At 41.7% G+C, this 19,168-nt stretch overlaps 2 protein-coding genes across 2 annotated transcripts in view; one reads left to right on the plus strand and one right to left on the minus strand.

Moving 5' to 3' along the window:
* RSPH14 (radial spoke head 14 homolog) overlaps positions 1–19,168 on the plus strand; it is a 185,592-nt gene that overhangs the window by 17,196 nt on the left and 149,228 nt on the right. The gene's annotated exons all lie outside the window — the stretch shown is intronic.
* GNAZ (G protein subunit alpha z) overlaps positions 4,985–19,168 on the minus strand; it is a 132,557-nt gene continuing 118,373 nt past the window's right edge. The window contains exon 3 of the mRNA XM_030583160.1: positions 4,985–7,003. Coding sequence (XP_030439020.1) covers positions 6,659–7,003 — 345 coding nt within the window. The 3' untranslated portion in view covers positions 4,985–6,658. The remainder of the gene's footprint in view (positions 7,004–19,168) is intronic.

Genomic DNA, 19,168 nt, shown 5'->3' on the forward strand with positions numbered 1-19,168 from the left:
GGACAAGACACTAGCACTTCAAAGTCCCTCCTTTTGGCTTGTCCACATTCTCATAAATCTTCTCAAAGTGCCATGTGGTGGTAGCCCTTTCTTATAAAAACATTAAATTATTTTAGGCACTGCTTGAGCTGGACTGGCTTATCAATCTGCCACCATCTCTATTTAGAAACAATTCCAGTTATAAAACTTTCCCAACTCTCAAAAGTGTCTCTTCCCTCCCATCCTTCGACAGCTAAAGAAATAATAATCTATGTAATCCATAGATAATCGGCGTTGAAGGGGAAAAAAAATTCTTTTTGAAGCCAGTGTTGCTGCATGGAGTGCCAAAGCTGTAGGACAGATGGCACCCTCATTTCAACAGATGGAACATCTATTCTGTGAATATCATCTTTACCGGGGTGAAGTGGAATCCCAAGTGTATTACTGGACTTGTCTCTTCCACGAGGTAGTGTACTGCATCACTGATGAACCAGAAGACTGAGGAAATAGATGCATATTTAATTGCATGATTTATCAAAATCCGGGAAAAGACTGACTCCACCATGTCTGAAGAACCAAGAGAAGTAAAAAATTGTGAAACAGGAAAGAGGAGTAGAGGTGGATTATGGGAAAAATATAAACTAACCCAGAACATTATTTTTTTCCTTAGGTATGATAAAAGCGTGTTGCAGATGAATTGCTCACATTGGCTATGTTAAAAAATCTGGAGTACAATCTAAAAATAAGAATGAAGAGTTATTTTCAGTAAAGCTAATTCACACAGAGGGATGAATACATTAAACAAATCACCCAAAGAGTTGGAATTTGGGCTCAAGGAGTGTTTTCCCAATCAACTCTCAACTGTTTGAGTTGGATGAATATGTGAATGGAAATACAGTCTGGAGGGTAAAGCAGACTAGGACTTGGGGACTTTGGTTCAGCTTCAGTCCCTGGGACACACTTCCTGTGTTGTCCTTGACAAGTCACTCAACCTCTTTGTGCCTCAAGTTTGTTATTTATACATCGGGGGTAATAAAATTGCTCTACTCCACCTGTGTACTAAACTGAATTAATTAAAGTTTGTAAATAGCCTTGAATCCTTCAAATAGAAGACACAACAGAAGTTATTCATAACACAAAGATCAAGAATATTATTGGGCTTTCGTGAACAGATTGTCTCTGAATCACAACTATTTAAGAAACAAGTACTGAATATATGGAAAGGAAGATGATTTAAACTTAAGTGTAAAATTGCATTCCTCCTTCCCTTCTCTTTACCCTCTTCTGGGGCTGAGTAAGCTATTTAAGTGAACTGCGGTGCTTCACTTTTTCTCTTCTCTGCTGAGATTAGTTGCAGTGTTGCAGTGAATGAGATAGATGTTACCAGTGCCCTAGGACTGAGCTGCCCCATTTCCACTGCCTGTGATGCTGCTGTTCAAGGACCTGCCCATTAAAAGATTTTTTTTTTTTAATTAAGGAGACTTTTTTTGCAAGCTTCTCTTGTCCTTCCTTATATTGCCTGGCAGGCATTATCATTTCCAGATATCTGTTCTGCTGCAGTTAAGGGCATTGCTTACTTCTGATTCCTCTGGCCTTCTTGTCAACCTGAAATGGCCCTAAGAAGTATTATGGAGGCTAGTGCTGAAATGAAACGGTCACACTGTAAATCAGTGAAAACATAAGTCGAAAGGAAGCGTAACCCATTTTACAACTTTATTTTCCCAGTTCAAGTTACTGATGGTAGCAGATTACAATATGGAGGGAAATCTAGACTGCAGTGCAATTCCAGTATGGGACAAATAATGCCTTCATAGGGGCTAGTACTTTCACAAGTGGATTAAGTCTAGAACAGTGATACTCAGACTCGTTCATGTGTCTCCTGTGGCTCTTTGCAGCACATGATATTAAAATACTGTGTGATTTAATTATTAAGCAATCTAAGTTATTAACCAATCAAGATGCTTTTTCTATATTATTAACCAATTGAAGCTGATAAAATAATACCTGATTAGTCATTTTTCTGTAAGACTATATATAATAAATATAAATATAAACTAAATATTTCCCGTCATACTGTTTCAATATGAATGTATAGTACTATAGTAAATGAAACAATTAATTCATACTACTGTGGCTCTTTTAGGTAATTTTGATCGCTAATCCTGAACCACTGAGGTCTGAGTATCACTGATTTAGAGGATCTTGCACTTATGCATTATATTATCAAACATTGGCATTTATAGTTGATAGGAACCATACCAAGTCAGCACCTTGAATACTTCAGAGGGATTTTTTCATAATTGATTTAGGGCAGTGCTGAGTGCTTTTGAAAATCACACTGTTAGCTTATTACTTGAGACAGTGATGCCCATATACCAGGGGTGACCAAACTTGCTGACCCTCTGAGCTGCATACAATAATCTTCATAACCTTGAGAGCTGGGCATGTCTGCCAGGACTCAGGGCTCCAGCCCTGCGAGGCTGCCTGCTGGGGCTTGGGGCTGCCCCACAAGGCTGAAGCCCCAAGCCCCATCACCCCACTGCAAGGCAGAAGCCCTGTGGGCCCCCTACAGTCTGGTAGGCAGAGAATGGGGGGCATGGTAGGCTCTGCAAGCCACACTTTAACTGTAAAAGAGCCACATGTGGCTTGCGAGCCGCAGTTTGACCATATACAGAATATTGTTTGACTACTTTTATACCCTTCCAGTGCTGTTGAAAAATATTTCCTCTGAACTCAGACCACTGTCTTTGAATGTATTGTAGTCCATATAGCAATCTCAAATTCCTATTAGACTGTGCCTCCATGTTGCTTAAAGAAATCCTAAGCATCCAGCGAACCAAATTTGGTGATGAATCCTGGTCACATGCAATCTGAGGCACGTTGCTCATACACTAAGATGAAGCCTGAATTTAGATGCTGCTGACTCCCTTAAAAGAGAGTGGGTTCTTAAATAAGAGATGGGAAAGGTGTGACTTTGGATGCACACATGGTGACATGTATAGAGGCAAATCAAAAGGCTTCAAATTCCCCCAAGTACTGAGAATAAGAAAGAAGTGTGCAGTGAAATTATTATTTCCACAGCTGATCTTAAATGTGATAAACAAGGCTGAAACACTGCAAGTCAACCCAGACTTTACTTCCAAGGATGTTCTTTATCTAAGATCTTTCCAGTGACTAATCTTTCCAATATCTTTAAAGACTGGAGAAAGGAAGAAGGAAAAGCTTCATACCAGACTGACATGCTGCTAGAACTGCAGCAGCTGTTGTGCCTTCAGATCCCATTACTGGTTTGTACTGTTTGTTTGGTCAACAGCACAGTAGCTGATTATGTTGCTCTTTTTGCCCTGGGCTCCAAGCTTTGAATCCTTCAGAGCTACAAACTCTTTATTCTTTGAATGAGCACATTATAGATTGGGCCCATGTATCTAGGAAGTTTTTCCTCTCTAACACTGGACTGTTTACTTTGTGAGTTAAGGAAATCAATTACCACTATTTCACTTCTGTGCTGTTTTCCCTGAAAACAGTTTAGCAGGTGGGAGTTAGTGTCAGAACCTTTGTCTGTTCATTTATACGCTCATAAATTCATACCAAAAGAGTGACAGCAAAACCTTAATGACAACCTCTGCAGTACTAAGATAGAATAATGTTACTCATGTGGAATGTGTGACAACCAGGTGTGCCACTTTCTTGACACAAAAGTGCATGAAGTTGGAGATAAAGTTTTGCATTAGAGTGCAGTCTAGGTGAAGGAGTGGTATGTATTGTTTTTTGGTAACTGTTGGAAGTAGAAGTGAATGTTTTGTAAAATGTAAGAGTATGTTATAGACACCATTGTAGGTGATTTGAATGCGGCAATGAATCTTGAAGACATCCCTTAACTTCTTCCTTCCATACTTTTATGGTTTTCAGTGAGTGGAATGTGCCTTGTTACCTTTGTTTGTGTTATTGTAGATGGATGAGATTGCCAAAAAGCCTAAGGGCAATTTTCAGAAAATTTTAATGGGACTTTTGTGACTAAATCACCTGGGCTTCTTTGAAAAATCCACCATATATGGTCAGCATTTTGAAAAATGAATGCTCTTAAATCCATATTGATATCCCTAAATAAATAGCCTGATTTTCAAATGTATTAGGCAACCAGCAGCTCCTGTTGATATCAGTGAGAATTGCTGAGAGCTCAGCACTTTTGAAAAATCAGGCCACTTCTTCAGGCACATAAGTATGGATTTATAGGCCTAATTTTAGGCATGAATTTTTAAAAATCTTGGCTATATACATATCTATATATAGACACATATTGCTGAACATGGGGATCTTGAAAGCACCACCTAGAGCAGGGGTCAGCAGCCTTTCAGAGGTGGCATGCCGAGTCTTCATTTATTCACTCTAATTTAAGGTTTCGCGTGCCAGTAATACATTTTAACGTTTTTAGAAGGTCTCTTTCTATAAGTCTATAATATATAACTAAACTATTGTTGTATGTAAAGTAAATAAAGTTTTTTAAATGTTTAAGAAGCTTCATTTAAAATTAAATTAAAATGCAGAGCCCCCCTGGCCTGGTGGCCAGGACCCGGGCAGTGTGAGTGCCACTGAAAATCAGCTTGCGTACTGCCTTTGGCACACGTGCCATAGGTTGCCTACCCCTGACCTACAGCCAGAGAATGCAGGTAGGTGTCATGGAAGTTTCTTCCATAGAACTCCATCTCAATCTTGAACTGCACTACCCTTCCTAGAGTTACTACTGGCCCTCTTCTGAGGAATCATACTGAATTTTGTGGTGGTTTCATCAGAGGGAGAAACATCCTCTATGAACTAATTTGAGGATTTAGATACAATTTTTGCTGTACACTAAGATTATCCTTAATCTTGGTCGATGAACCATGAAAAGAGGTTTGTAGCAAATGAACAAAATTCTGCAGCCTGGCAAAAAGATTTAGAAACAATTCAATTGTGCAAACTATTAAATTGTAATACCAATAAATGAACACACTGTGGACCAGTTCAGTATCATTCAGATTATTTATTTTCTTAATGTGGACAACCTTTAACTTTGATGGTATAATTAACTTTTTTCCTTTTAAATTTCTTAGAGCCCTTGGCTGAGAATTCTCACACTAATCTTGATAGATGTGGGGAACAAAGGAAGGGAGGAGATTTTCCATAGTGTGTGTAAATGTGCTTTACAATTCTTGAACGTATATTTACACATTGACTTTACACTGAAGTCTGTAAGAAGTCTTTTCTATGGAGGGGGGAGGGAAAGAATCAAATGACCAGAGATTTAGGCCCATTTGATCCATGTGAGATTTTCCAGTATAGTCCCACAGAGCTCGTCTGACATTCAAATATGCCATAATTTCACTGAAACAGTACTATATCCAGTAGTATTTCTGTACGAGATGAAACCTGGAACAGAGGAATGCATCTCTTCTGTTTCTTTAATTTCACTAAACTGCAAATAATTTAAATTATTAAATTCAAATATCAAGACATTTAGTTGTTCATATCGCTCATCTGTTAACCTTCTAATAATACATCACATTTTTAAAATAAAAAACAACAAAAAAGACTTTAGAGGCTATATAATACACAGTCTCATTGGCTCCAGCTCCCTGGGAAGGCTGTTACAATATCACCATATTTCCCAGAATTTCTTTGGAGCAATGGAGCAGAATTATCCATTGGCAACTTTCACACTCAGCAATCCAGACACTAAAACAATAGTTTAAAAAATTATCTTGTGATTTTTTAATTTTTTTTGTATGTGTCTGTGTTAAAAAAACAAACACCGCTTTTTTCGACTTTCAGGGTTTTTTGTTTGTTTGTTTTTGTGAAACACCACAAGATTTGGCAAAAAAAGATGTAAAGAAGACTCTCGATGTATAAAATTCCTCACCAGTAGAAGAAACACTGACCTTGATTTGGCCTAGTTTTAATTAGTTATTTCATTCATGTACTTTTGCTGCATATTTTGAAGCTTTGAAGAAAGGGCTAAAGGTCAGGCTAGAAATCATAGAACAGTTCTGTACCAACAATTCCTTTAACAGGAAGGGTGTCCTTCATTATGTCCTACACATAATGAAGCAGAGCAGAAGTGTGTAAACAGTATATGCTGCGAGTTGTATGCATCTCTATACATGATGTGTGTGTATATACTGTATGTATGTGTGTGTGCCAGTATGGTGGATACATGTTCCTTCTGTACAGCTGTAAGGAAGGCTTTACTGAAATTCTCCTGTTCTGTTGCCTTTTCTCCTAGAAGAAAACTCTGCAAGGTAGGCCCATCTCCCATTCAACAGTTCTGCATCTTCCTTGCAGTACAATGGTTTTTAGGACAGTTGGATGAAATATTATTTCTTACATAGAATATGGTAGCTCTGCCATCTGAGGAAAATGAAATGAAACAAACAGAATGAGCCAGTGGTGATTGTGGTGATAACATTTCCACACAGTTACACCTCAACTTTTTTTTGGAGCCTTTGCACCCTGCAAAAAATGTATTTTTGAAAAAAATGTTTGTGGCAAGGATAAGAGGGATGTAGGGGGCTGTGAACATAATTCAGCTTTCCCCCTTCCTCTCCTTGGGCTTCAAAGTACTGCCCCATTGTATCCACCACAAATGGAGGTGGTAAGCCCCTTTTGTGTCACCTCAGGAAAACAGATTGACGCCCATGGATTTTTAGCAGAGGCCAATATATTTGAGATTGTTCTGAATGATGACATCTGTCACCGCATCAAAGACAAATTGGATATTACTGGTATCAGTAGCACAGGTGAAGTGCGAGTAAATCTCCTTGGTCTCCTTGTTGCGATTCAAGTCCTCAAATTGGCGTTGGATGTAGACTGCTGCCTCCTCGTAAGTGTTTTGGCCCTTGTACTCAGGAAAGCAGACAGTTAGCGGGATGCGCCGGATTTTTTCTGCCAGAAGATCTTTCTTATTCAGAAAGAGGATGAGGGAAGTGTTGATAAACCAGTTGTTGTTGCAAATGGAGTCAAAGAGACGCAGACTTTCTGCCATTCGACTCTGCAAGGAAGGAAACAATGTCAGCAACAGTATGTGAACACAACTAAATAAAATACATAGAAATACATAATCACAGCTGTTAGTGAACAAACTCCCTTTTGTTTAGAATGTTCGTATCTGTTTCTCATTCCAGCTCCCTCTCTGACTGTACATCCTACCTTAGGATGAATTTTCAGGAACCTTAATTCACTTAAGTTGACATATTGCAGCTCACTATAGATTACTGCTTCATTTAGTTTGATTTAATTTTTTTTAATAATGGGTAACTGAGAGGCAAAGTCAGACTGAAGTTTTTAAGAACAGCTGCTGTAGTTCTTCACTGTTTTCCACAATCAAGCTAACATTACAAACACATTTTTTGGGCTGCAATGATCAATAAGCACATAATTTTACAAAAATAGAAGAGTAGACTTATGGCCAGAATAGAATCATAGAATATCAGCGTTGGAAGGAGGTCATCTAGTCCAACACCCTGCTCAAAGCAGGACCAATCCTCAACAATATCACCCCAGCCAGGGACTTTGTCAAGCCAGGCCTTAAAAACCTCTAAGGAAGAAGATTCCACCACCTCCCTAGGTAACCCATTCCAGTGCTTCACCACCCTCCTAGTGAAAAAATTTTTCCTAATATCTAACCTAAACCTCCCCCACTGCAACTTGAGACCATTACTCCTTGTTCTGTCATCCCGTACCACTGAAAACAGCCTAGCTCCATCCTCTTTGGAACCCCCTTTCAGGTAGTTGAAAGCAGTTATCAAATCCCCCTTCATTCTTCTCTTTTGCAGACTAAATAATCCCAGTTCCCTTAGCTTCTCCTCATAAATCATGTGCTCCAGCCCCCTAATCATTTTTGTTGAGAAGTGGAATTCACACCTCCTGAGTTAGCAGCCAAAGAAATAATAGCTTATTGTTGTAAGGATCAATTATATAAATCCAAAGAAATTCGGATCCTGTTTCTAGATATATTTGAATAAAAAAAGATTGAGATGGCTCAAAGAATACCACACCTCCATTTCACCTATCCTCTTCTCTTTCCACTTTCCCCCGGTCCATTCCTCCCTTCCTCTTCCTATTTATGTATGTTGTCACTGTTTTATTATAGGTATCCCAAACCTAACATGTTACATCTATGTAGTATTGTCTGGTCTTGAAGCTTTGACAAGTTGTATATACAAATTATGCAATTGTACTTCATTTTTAATTGATTCTGTTTGCTCCTATTTTTTCTTACCCCTTTAGTAATAGTAACTTTGGAAGAGTATATATTAAAAAGTATTTTCCTCCAGAGGGCCAAATCCTAGTCTCAGAAAGAAGGAGCAACTCAAAATGAAGACAGAGTTTGACTAAAAGGTTTTAGTAGACAATTCTGATCTTCCACTTGCCACTCTAAATTAATAAGTACCATTGACAACACACTGGAGTGACTGACAGGAACTGTTTATTTTGGAAATACCAATTCAGTCATCATCATCAGCGATCCCTCGATTCAAGGATGATCTCTACAACAGATTTACTATGTGTTCTGAGATGACAGATCTACCCGCAGTAGGTATAGACATTTCCTGGCAGGCCAGATGCTTGCTGGGAAAAAGTTGTTTCTTTTTCCTTCCTTTTCTCTCTCTTTTCAGCTTTGCAGGCAAGGTACTTTTCCTCAAAGCGAGTTACTACCTGAGGGAGGATGTGGCGCATTGGGGTCGGTTGATGGCTTGCTCCTCCCAGCTTGTGATGTCCATCCACATCACTTTTCTTGAGATATGCTTTCAGTGTGTCTTTGTAGCGTTTCCTCTGCCACCACAGGATCTATGAGCATGGGTAAGCTGAGACTAGAGGACTTGTTTTGGGAGGCAAAAGTCTGGCATCCGCACACAATGTCCAGCCCAGCGGAGTTGGTGAATGAGGATCATTTCTTCAATGCTGATGACATTCACTTCAGTGAGGGGGCTGGCATTAGTGCAGCGATCTTTCCACTTGATGCGAAGGATCTTCCGGAGGTATCAGTGGCACTGGAACACTTTTACTAGTGGGGTTGCTGAAAGCCAGCCTCCTTACCCCTGTCCATCCATCCCCCCAAGCTGGAGCCAGGAGCAGGACCATGTCTATAGGAGGGGGGACCCAGAAGGGCTAAAGGGGCCAAAGTTGGGGGTGGGTGCAGGGCCAGCAGCTGGGACCCCACACGTGGGGCCGGGACCCTGCGAGCAGGGCCTAGAGTGGAGCCCCGGGCATGGGGTGGCAGCCAGGACCCCGTATGCAGGGCTGGGAGTAGAGCCCCATGTACAGGGCTGGGACCCCATGGGCGGGACCGGGAGCAGAGCCCCAGGTGTGGGGTGGCAGCCAGAACCCTGCGTGTGGGGCCAGGAGCAGAGCTCCAGGTGTGGGGCGGAAGCCGGGCTCCTGCATGCAAGGTCAGGGGGAGCCCTGGGTGCGAGGTCTGCAGCTGGGACCCCGTATTGGGGTCCAGAAGCAGAGCCCCAGGCATGGGGCTGGGACCCCGCACGTGGGCCTGGGAGCAGAACCCTGTGTAAAATCTGGGGGTTCTGCAGCACCCCCCGCGTCCCTAGTTCCTGCACCTATGGGAGGCATCGTTGGTGGTACCTCTCCAGACTCCTGAAGTGCTGTCAATAGGTAACCCAGGTTTTGCATCCACAAAGGAGTGTAGGAATAACAATTGTCTTGTAGACCTGGATCTTGATGTCCTGCCGTGGGTCATGGTCTGTGAAAACGCATCAGAGCAATTTTGCAGAGGAAACACTTGCACAGTAGATCCTGTGATGGATCTCACTGTCAATTTTTGCATTTTGAGAAAGTTGGCTACCGAGATAGCAGAAGTGCTTGACTGTCTCCAAAGTCTCTCCCTTGATGGTGATTTGTGGTGTGTCATGTGCAAGGCATGAAGCAGGCTTACAGAGCACTTTAGTGTTCTCAATATTGAGTGAGAGTCCTAGGCTTCGATAAGCTTGTGCAAAAAAATCCAGTGTAGACTGAAGATCATTCTCAATGTGTGCAAGGAGAGCACAGTCATCAGCATACTGAAGATCAGTAATGGACACCCTGAGGACTTCAGATTTCGAGCGGAGATGTCGAAGATTAAAAAGCCATCCATCCATTCTGTATTGAATGACAACTCCACTGGGGAGGAGATCTTTAACGAGGACCAAAATGATTGCTAAATAGATGGATAACAGGGTTGGGGCAATAACGCATCCTTGCTTAACCCCAGTTTTGATGATGAAAGTCAGTCTCGGGGCCATGACAGAGAACAGTGGCATTCATCTGATCATGGAGAAGCATTAGGACCTTAATAAATTTTGGAGGGCAGCCAAATCTGGCCAGGACCTTCCATAGGGGTTTGTAATTGACTGAGTCAAAGACCTCTGTCAAATCAATGAAGGCCATGTACAGGTCCTGATTTTGCTCCTGAGACTTTTTCAGGATTTGGCAAGCAACAAAGATCACGTCAGTTGTCCCGTGGGATGGTCTAAAACTTCACTGAGATTCTGGCAATATTTCCTCAGCAAGGAGAAGTAATTGGTTTAAGAGGATAAAGGCAAAAATTTTCCCTGCTGTAGACAGCAAGGCAATGCCTCAATAATTTCCACACTCTGATGTATCTCCTTTCTTAAAGATTGAAACAATGTTGGCATTTCTCAAGTCTTCTGGAATCTTCTTATTATACCAGATATGAAGAAAAAGTTTGTGGAGCTTACTTACCAGTTCTTTACCTCCAAACTTGTAGACTTCAGCTGGTATGCCATCTGGTCCTGCTGCCTTGTTGTTCTTGGTTTGCATAACGGCTTGTGTTACTTCTTTGAGGGCGGGGAGGTCAGCAAGAGATTCTCTTTCATGTCATTGAGGTATAGATTCAATAGTGGCATGAGAGACAGTTGACTCGTGATTCAGGAGTAACTCAATATGCTCCTTCCATCTGGCTTTGATGGCTTTGCTGTCCTTAAGATATGTCGACCCATCTTGGGCTCAGAGTGGTGTGGGACCATGGGAACATGGACCGTAAATGGTCTTTACTGCCTGAAAAAAGCTCCTCATGTCATGTTTATCAGCGTCAAGCTCAATCTCCTTGGCCTTTTATCACTACCGTTTATTTTTGATGTCATGGATTTTCCTTTGGGATTCAGCCTTGAGTTGCTTGTATGACTCTTCCTTCTGCTGGTGTAATATGTCATTTTACCATAGCAATGAGCTTTTCTTTTCTGGTCAAGCAGGCCCTGAATCTCAGCATCATTCTCATGAAATCAATCTTGGTGACGGCAGGTGACATAGCCGATGAACTCAGCACATGCCAAGAGAATGGCAGTCTCTAATCCTTTCCAGAAATTTTCATTATCATCATCAACTGTAGGCATAGCAGTGAACCTCTCTTGGAGACACTGCTGAAGTTTCTCCCAAGTCACTATATCTTCAAGGGACTGGATGTTGAATTTCTTTTGTACTGATTTTGCCTGGTTGGAATGCCTTGAGGCAATCTGGAAATTCATGATAGATCTAACAAGGCAATGGTCTGTCCAACGGTAATCGGTTCCATGCATGGCCCTCGTGATGCGGACATCCTTCCAATCTCAGGCTCTAACAATAACATTGTCAAGAAGGTGCAAATGCCTGGAGTGAGGGTGTCTCCAGGTGGTCTTATACTTCTCACTTTATCTAAAGAGGGTGTTTGTGATGACCAGGCCAGGCCATGTTCTACATACATGCTCAGGAGGAGGATGCCACTGAAGTTGGCCTTTCCTACTCCTTTTCCGATAGAGCCATTCCAGAGATCTGACTCACGCTTGCCTCCAAGGAGAATGATCTTCTCCTTCTTGGGAATGTTGGTCAAGACTGTATCAAGATCTGTATAGAATTGTTCCTTGATATCTTCAACAGCATCGAGTGTTGGGGCATATGCACTGATGACAGCAGTAGACTAGTAATTGCTGAGCTTAAAAGACGAAGAATCATATGACATTCATTGATTCCTATAGGAAATTCTGCAAACTGACTGACAAACTTATTCCTAATTGCAAAACTGACACCATGAATGCGCCTGGCCCTCTGCAGATTTCCCTTTCCAGAAAAAGATGTAGCCTTCACCTTCTTCTCTCAGTTGACGTTCATCTGGGCACCTTGTCTCACTAAGGACAGCGACGTCAATGTTATATCTTGCAAGCTCCCTGGCAATGATAGCAGTTCTTCTTTCCAGTCATACATTATATTTGTTATACATCAGGGGGTGAACATTGCATCTAGCAAAAGTCACTGTGTTTTTATAGCTTTGACTGCAGGCAGAGTGATCCCACTGGATGCAGTAATCCAGCCAGGAGTGGGTGAAACAGCCTAGATTTAGGGCACCTTTTCTAGCCCTCTCCGCATGTGGGGTGAGCAGGGGGGATCCTGAAGAGGACTGCTCAGTTGTGATAGTAGCTGCCAAATTGCACCCATCTTAGTTCAGGTGCCAGACGACCATATAGCTACCACCACCTACCTGCAGATTCGTGGCTAAACTGCCAGATTTACTAATCCTGTCCCCATCACCACTAGTCCATCGCCACAGAACTTGGAAGGCTGAAAAGATGTTATTTCCCAAGGTAGAAGCCTGCACATGATTTCTTTTAATGTGGGGAAGCTAGTGTGCCTACAGCAACCACACAATCATGACAAGTTGGAGTTCTGGGGCCCAGTTTCAGGGAAAATCTGAGACAACTGGAGATCTCCAACTTGTTGCAGCTTTCATCTGCTTTCACAGCTACTGAGATCCGAAGATCCTTTTCCACCTGATCCACTGTTGAAGATTTGGGGGATTGGACCATGTTTTGTCTGGGACCTCCCCTCAGACCTGTTTGCCTTGGAAGACCTTACCAGGAGCATGAAGCTCCTGACAACATAGTTTGAGATCACTGGAACAGGCAATCCCCTTCAGCACAATAAGGTAATGGTCCCTGAAGAGGACCTAACAAAACTAACATTGGATTGAAATATCTGTTAGAAATTTAGGGCCATGTTTTACCCTTCTTCTGCACACTGTTCTCCCACATATTGTTGCTGTGAAAAATAAAGGTTGTTTACATGGTGATATCATAGAAAATTAATATGAATTAACTAAAGATGGGTATTTTAAGTTGATTAGTTAAACCGCATTAAACTGCTGTGTGAAAACCCTCATTCTGAATTAAAGTTGCCTTAATTTGATTTAGCTTAATTCACTTTGGAATACAGGGATTTAACTAAGGCCTGGTCTACACTACGTGTTTAAACCGATTTTAGCAGCGTTAAACCAATTTAATGCTGTACCTGTCCACACTACGAGGCCCTTTATATCGATATAAAGGGCTCTTTATATCGGTTTCTGTACTCCTCCCCAACGAGAGGAGTAGCGCTAAAATCGGTATTACCATATCAGATTAGGGTTAGTGTGGCCGCAAATCGACGGTATTGGCCTCTGGGCGGTATCCCACAGTGCACTACAGTGACCACTCTGGACAGCAATCTCAGCTCGGATGCAGTGGCCAGGTAAACAGGAAAAGCCCTGCGAAATTTTGATTTTCATTTCCTGTTTGCCCAGCGTGGAGCTCTGATCAGCACGGGTGGCAATGCAGTCCCAAATCCAAAAAGAGCTCCAGCATGGACCGTTCGGGAGATACTGAATATGATCGCTGTATGGGGAAACAAATCTGTTCTATCAGAGCTCCATTACAGAAGACGAAATGCCAAAGCGTTTGAAAAAAAATCTACAGGCTACACAGTGCTGCGTGACAAGCGTAATGGGAAGCCAGAGACTCAGATGGACGCTCATGGAGGGAGGGAGGGGGTACTGAGGACTCCAGCTATCCCACAGTCCACAGCAGTCTCCGAAAAGTATTTGCATTCTTGGCTGAGCTCCCAATGCCGGGACTTTGTCCGGTGTGGTTCAGGGAATAGCTCATCAGTTTACTCCCTCCCCCCCCACGTGAAAAAAAAGGGAAAGAAATCGTTTCTTGACTTTTTTCAATGTCACCCTATGTCTACTGAATGCTGCTGGTAGTCGCGATGCTGTAGCAGTGAAGAGCAGTATCCGCTCCTCTCCCCTCCCTGGTGGCAGACGGTACATGCTTGATAACTGCTGAATACCCCTGGCTGGCCTCAGGGGCGCCTGGGTAAAAATAAGAATGATTCCTGGTCATTCCCAGTAGATGGGACAGAACAGCTGGTAACCGTCTTCATCATAGCCACGGGGGGCTGAGCTCCATCAGCCCCCTCCCTTTCTGGTGTAAAGAAAAGATTCTGTACTGCCTGGACTATCATAGCAGCGGGATGCTGGGCTCCTCTCCCCTGCACCGCTTAACGTCCTGTCTGGACTGTCATAGCACGGGAAGGCTGCCTCCCCTTCATTTTATCTCACTAACAAGTCACTGTTTCTTATTCCTGCATTCTTTATAACATCATGACACAAATGGGGCGGACACTGCCATGGTAGCCCAGGAAGGTTGGGGGAGGAGGGAAGCAACGGGTGGGGTTGTTGCAGGGGCACCCCCCGTGAATGGCATGTAGCTCATCATTTCTGCGGATCTGACATGGAGCAGCTGTACTCTCTGATACACTAGTTCTCTAGTACACTTGCCCCAAATTCTAGGCAGGATTGACTCTATTTTTAGAAACCATAAAGGAGGGATTGACTCAGGGAGTCATTCCCAGTTTTGCTTTTGCACCCCTGGCCGACCTCCAGGGGCACCCATGATAGCAGCAGACAGCACAGAGGGAGAGATAACCGTCATCTCATTGCCAAATTACCCTGGCAGCAGACAGTACAGAACGACTAGTAACCATCTCTGCTATCATGCAAAAGCAAATGAATGCTGCTGTGTAGCGCTGGAGTATCGCCTCTGTCTGCGGCATCCAGTACACATACGGTGACTGTAAAAAAAATAAGCTGAATGGGCTCCATGGTTGCCATGCTATGGCGTCTGCCAGGACAATCCAGGGAAAAAGGGCGTGAAATGATTGTCTGCCGTTGCTTTCCCGGAGGAAGGAATGACTGATGACATTTACCCAGAACCACCTGCGACAATGATTTTTGCCCCATCAGCCACTGGGCTCTCAACCCAGAATTCTAAGGGGCCGGGGAGACTGCGGGAACTATGGGATAGCTACGGAATAGCTACCCACAGTGCAACGCTCCGGAAATCGACACTAGCCTCGGACCCTGGACGCACACCGCCGAATTAATGTGCTTAGTGTGGCCGCATGCACTCGACTTTATACAATCTGTTTTATAAAACCGGTTTATGTAAAATCGGAATTATCCCATAGTGTAGACGTACCCTAACCCAAGTGGGGATGTCCCCCTGTAGACAGGTGGCAGATGGAGCTGTCCATGGTGCCAATTGCTATTGGAAGGTTGAGTACCAGAAAGGGCCCTCTCCTTTGTAACTTAATTTTTTTGTGCAGAGAAGAAAATTGTTCCAGCTGCTGTCGATATTTCAACTAAATATTGTCCAAAGAGGAGACAGAAGTCTCTCGATTACAGTTATTTATTCTAAAGGGCATTTCTTTCCAATACATTGCAGATTAGGCACTAATTCCTGTACAAAGTTTTACTGGGATTCCAATATCAAAACTTTAGTCAGCTCTTTTGGTCTTAAAAGTTCAATGTTTTTTATTCAACATCAAAAGCCTTCAGATTCCAACTATCATGTGTGTACCACCACCACACTTGATAGTGACACACTATTAACTTTCACCTAATGAGACTCTCAATGAAATTTTTTTGTCTAAAACTGTTTGCTGAGATTTCAAGATCATAAGATCAGACAAGAATTTATGAAAAAAATTGAAGTTTACATTCAAGTTCTCTTTATATGTGCTGAGGAATTTAAAGTCATTTTAGAGTTGAAGTGGGCATCACATCTTCAAGCACTTGCCCACCTTTGATATTTTCAGTGTTTCTCTTTAGAAGACAAAAGCCTCTTTTAACCAAGTCATTGTGGTACTGTACAGGCCATCCTTCCCACTTAGAGCTGGTAAAGAAGCACCATCAATTAATCTTAACATATCACCAAGGAGTCATTCCAATCTTTTTCTTATTTTTCAATTCTCTTTACTGATATTTCTTAATAGAAATAATGACAGAGCAAAGAAAGAAAATGGATACACAAAGACTCACAGAGGTGTTTTCCAGCCATATAATATAATGATAATAAAAGAGATAGATAAGAATTGGATACAGGAATCCCCGCTAGAATCCTTCTTCCTTCCTCAAGTTTAAAATAGAAAATCCTCATATCATTAAAAGGGAAGTTGAAGAAGTACAATTCAAAACTCCATTTTAAAATATCTCAGATTATTGTAATCTAGGTAAGAGAAAGTGTTTTGTGTTAAGCCTTGAAAACATCCCAAGAATCCTCAGTATTTTGTATCTTATTAGACTTATAACTGCTGTGAAATGTTCCAGAAAGTGATTTCATTCTGAACAACTGGAAAGATGTTAAGTAGTATCTTTCGGAGCAGTTCACTGTGTATGTACCCATGACCTGTGTAAAGTGAATTGAAGTCAATAACTCCCAGTAGCAGTTCTATTTATTTACACAGTGATATGTTCCTATCCAAACTTATGCCCAATTTATGACCAGATCTTTGCGTCAAGATGTAGTTAATAAATTGTTTGGCTACAAAGAAGGAAACATCTTGGTGATGTTTTCCATCCCCAGGAATAGTTTGGGTTTGGCAGGTAGAGGATATTTTTGTCCCATGTCCCTTAAAGAACTCTGCCTCTGGATAGTCAAATTCCAAGGCTCTGAATGTCATATCATACTTTTGTCCAGGGCATTTACTTAATAGTCATTGTAAGGGTAGCTCTGGTGTAAAAATATGCTAGAATGGGTTGGGGAAGACATGATATGGTGCGTGTATGCTAAGTGGCAATCGTGTATGTATGTGTGAGAGGGGAGGATGCCTCAAGTGTCTTCTCATTGTCTCCCTTGGCTAACAGAATTTTATTCTCTAGTGATGTCACACACAAGTTGAGGGGCAGGGAGTAGTAATAGGAGGTCGCTGGTTGTGATGGAGCAGAGTAAGTCTGAGAATTTCTTCCACAGGAGAGGGGAGAAATGTCTTCTGCTGAGCTCCTCTGCTGGTGATTACAAGGGTTCATGGCAGGAGACAGCTGAACAGATCTGAGAACTTGTTCCTCAAAGATGTGAATCAAAGCGTTCTACTATGCTTCATTGGCTAGCATGATGGGAAAATTATTCCAAGACTGGGATAATACTTGCCAAATGTATCCACTTGTCTCAAGTTAGGGCTTCTGCTTTATTTACCCAGGTACAACCCCACTGAAGCCAAAATTATTGCAGGATTGCCAAGTGCCTCTAAAAATGGTCTCTGTTTCTTAGCAAACTGTCATTATTTAAATTCTGTACGATCTAAAATCTATTTATTGCAGTTCAGTTCACTGGGTGTTAAAAGTGTGTCCCTGTTGTTCCTTTCAAACGTTTCTAGCAGAAGCATTGACATTTGGACATCTTTCATCTTCCTGCTGAGGCATGGGCTGCTGCCCAGAAAAAAATACTTTGTTCACCAATCAGGGATAATGCACACATCTTTGGATGCTAGAGGGGCAAGTGCAGATCCCTCATCACAAACTGCGTGCTCTTCATCCAGTGCATGAGGCATCTGGATCCTAATTAGTGCCATATTACAATTGAAGAGTCTTGAAAATGACAAGGATTCTATGTTTCCACTAACTCCTAAGAACTGTTTTTGAGCTCACACAATATGCTTTGAGTTTTTTCAGTTTCAGGCTTGCCTCAGTTGTAGTGCTCTTGAGATCTGGGTAGTTGGGTACAGCTGATGAGGAGTGTTTTATATAGGATTCTACAGCTGGAAATAAAATGATAGAGAGATAAAAATTGCACAGGAGGAGAGACTGAAAAATAGTCTAGGAGTTTAATTTAGAACTCCCCTTTTTTCCTCTTTATCTAAGACAAATGGCTATGGCAAGTAAAAATGAAAAATGAGTGGCAGCAAAACAGACACAGAAAGGCAGCCAGAAAAAGAACTGAAATAAAAAGAACAGATAAAGGATGAAAAAACTGAAAAGATGGGGGGAAAAGGAGTGACAAATGTGGAAGGAAAAAAACAGAAAAGGAAGCAGCAAATCAGAAAAAGCTGTTAGAGAGGAAAATGAGAGAAAGTGGGTAAAAATCTCTTACAACCACAGTAGTTTAACATTTTATAATACAGTCAAATAGGAACCCACCAGGTTTGAAAGCATACTGTATTTCCATGTATTTGAACAAGAAAATATTCCATGTTCCATTTGAAAGCACAATTTATTTTCTATCTTCTTATGTTTTTTGAGATAAAGAAAAAAAGCAACCAGCCACACTAAAACATCATCAATTTTTATATAATCTCTCTCCAGCATGTGGAGCTGGAGTAGTTTGGGTATATACACACAAATAGCCATACTTGGCTTATTGAACAGGATCAAAGAACACCTCAGTGCATACTTATATGCAAGTGCCTGATGTCTAGATCTAGAGTGGATGCTAGTTTGATGTAATCTTGGCTACAGGGTGGCTAATTTGTTTCTTGAACATTTACAATATGGATAGATAGGATCAAAACAGGCTTTAAACTCTGAATGAAATTCCAAATATTCATAATACAACTATATCATATGTGGAGCTGGTCATAAAATGCCCCCTCCCCTGCAGAAAAATGTTGACTTTTCAGTGAAAAACCAACAGCCAAAACATTCCAATTTGGAAATGCCATTGTGGTGCCTCATGGGAACTATAGTTCAGATGCCTCATACTCCCATTCTCTTCTATAGATTGGGCTCATGGGTATGATACCTCACATGATGCACCACAATCTCCTCTCTCAGTGAGAAAAGGCAATACATCCTGGAAGTCCCTTGGTCACAATTCAACATGGGAGATGGAATTCAGCTGAGGAGCTTGCACATGGAGAAAAATAGGGACATGAGGCAACCAAACTGCAACTCCTATGAGGCACTGCAGCAGCATATCTAAGGTAAAATTATTTTGGTTTTTTGACTGAAATATTTCAATTTTGATTTTTACATAAAATCAAAATTTTCCTAAGGAAAGCAGACACCTTTTACAAAAATGTTTAGCGAGACCTAACCATATGAATTATGAGAAATATATACTGTGATGGTCATGCATGTTCA

Source organism: Gopherus evgoodei, chromosome 13 (assembly GCF_007399415.2).
Source record: "Gopherus evgoodei ecotype Sinaloan lineage chromosome 13, rGopEvg1_v1.p, whole genome shotgun sequence".
Classification (NCBI taxonomy): Eukaryota; Metazoa; Chordata; order Testudines; family Testudinidae; genus Gopherus; species Gopherus evgoodei.